Below are 2118 nucleotides of genomic sequence, written 5' to 3'. Positions count from 1 at the left end.
AAATTTTTCATTTGTACAATATCCGATGTAAACATCATTCATGTTAGAAATTAAAGCGTTTTGTACGAATTGTGGTCCTGTATAAATGTGAAAATATCATCATTGTCATCGCTGGAATTAGATCCAGTCGTTTATAATCCGTTGAGCCTTTTCGACTGCGAGTACAGAGCGTCCCATGTTCTAAAGTGGTCTTCCAAGTAAGGCACTCCAGAGTTCTTTTAAAAGCTTCTTTCTAAACGTTCTTCTAAAAGGTACTTTCTTGTGTTCATCTAAAGGAGCTTGCCAGCGTTTTCTTTTTATAAAGGAACTAAAACTGATGTTCTAAAGAGCTTATAATGTTCTTCTTTGGGAAATTAGAGGAAACTCTCAGGAGGCCGGTGTTCCTCTGAAGAAAACTGTCTAAAGGAAACTCTAGCGTTCTGCATAAGGTAAATTTCTTTTCTCCTGCTAAAGGAAACTCTTAGTTTTCTTTAAGAAGAAAAGTTTCTAGTGTTCTTCTGAAGGGAACTTAATATCGAAACATTTCCCAACTGTGAATGCAGCGCTAAGATGTCGAACTTATCCGATCAATATTTGCCGACATTTTGGTGTAATTTTCTACAGAACGGTTATAACCAGTTACCGCCGGCTGGTCGCTGGTACATACTCGTCTATTTCCCGATAGCGATCCTGGTCGGTCTGATCGGTAACACCCTATCCGTGCTGGTCATGACCACGTCAAAAAAGCTACGAAGTTGCGGATACTCGGGGATACTGGTCGTCCTGGTCTGTTCGGATTCGGTGGCGTTACTCGAAAGGATTCCGGTCTGGATAAACTTCATAGCGGAACATACCGGACACGGACGCGTTATCGATCTGAACACGAATGCCAAATGTTTAAGCGTGGAGCTGTTCACGGTAAGCACATTCTCAGGAGCGTGGTTAGTTTCTTTCATATCGATCGAGAGATTTTTGGTGGTTTGTATCGAGAATTGTTCTAAACGGTTCTGTACGACACGGAATATGTTCGTCTGTTCTTTAGTGCTGGTTTTGATGGCGATCATTGTCGATTTGTCGCTGATGTATTCTGTCAAATTCGTCGAGTCTGTCGGCTTCTGCGCGATAACCTTGCGCAGTCACTACATCTATATCCGTATAGCTTCGATGTTGGCTTCGCCTTTGCCTCTATTCATTATCTTACTGTTCAACGGAATCACGTTGTGTTACATGAAAGCTAAAACTATAAAACTGAAAACTCACCGCGAAGTCGGTGCCGCGGTGAATAACAGAACTAATAGAGCTACTTTGATGTTGCTAGCAGTTTCTTTTACATTCGCTTTAACCACGTTACCGTATTTCTGCGTTTTAATCGCAATTGCCGCGAATAAGGGTAAGAAAGATAGTTATGAAACTCATATGCTGGTCACTCGGGCGCTCTACGATTTGAATTATACGTTGAATTTTGCTTTGTACTGCGCGGCCGGAAGTGACTTCAGGCACGCGTGTCTCCGCTTTCTGCAGAACTGCCGTGCCATATGCAGCGGCAATCAAGCGTCCGCTAATCAGGAAAATAGCGCGACCGCTTCTACTTCTGATTCTAAACTTTGATAAACTGTTTTTGATCTATCAACCTGCTAAGCGCTACTTGAGGCATTATTAGCTGGCTCGATGTTTGTTTTTCTTTAAACTCATCGTAAACGCCACTGGAGGCATCATTACCAATATTCTAGGTTTCTTCGATTCAACCCGCTGAGACGCATTATAGTTCAATGCTTCATGGAGTCTTGAAGAAGACATTATTAGTGGGCTCGACTTTTCTATTCTTTCTTATTCATTTAGTTGCGGGGAGTTCAGAGAAGAACCTTTGGCTAAGCAACTGCCCGATAACCGGGATTTGAACCCACTAGAACTCGATGAAAATAATCGGATTTGTAACACTAAACAACAACTTAATGAATCCAATGCGTATTTGCATATTGATCTGTAAACTGTTTGTACAACGTTAGAAGTTGACTGTAGAAATCTTACAATTGCATCTTTAATGAATTGATTGATTATATAATATCAACGTAAACATCATACTAGTAATCTGCAATGTATCATAATGTTCACCTTGACTTCATATCCCTATCACCTTGA

At 40.9% G+C, this 2118-nt stretch overlaps 1 protein-coding gene across 1 annotated transcript; it reads left to right on the top strand.

Annotated features, from left to right (window-relative positions):
• Positions 1-549: 549 nt before the first annotated feature.
• LOC141898347 (CX3C chemokine receptor 1-like) lies at positions 550-1587 on the top strand. Its single transcript, XM_074784200.1, has one exon. The coding sequence runs from the start codon at positions 550-552 to the stop codon at positions 1585-1587; it is 1038 nt and encodes a 345-aa protein (XP_074640301.1).
• Positions 1588-2118: the final 531 nt, after the last annotated feature.

The sequence above is a fragment of the Tubulanus polymorphus genome, chromosome 2, assembly GCF_964204645.1.
Source record: "Tubulanus polymorphus chromosome 2, tnTubPoly1.2, whole genome shotgun sequence".
NCBI lineage: Eukaryota > Metazoa > Nemertea > Palaeonemertea > Tubulaniformes > Tubulanidae > Tubulanus > Tubulanus polymorphus.
Note: the sequence above shows the minus strand (reverse complement) of the source record. Positions and strands in the feature narration are given on the sequence as shown.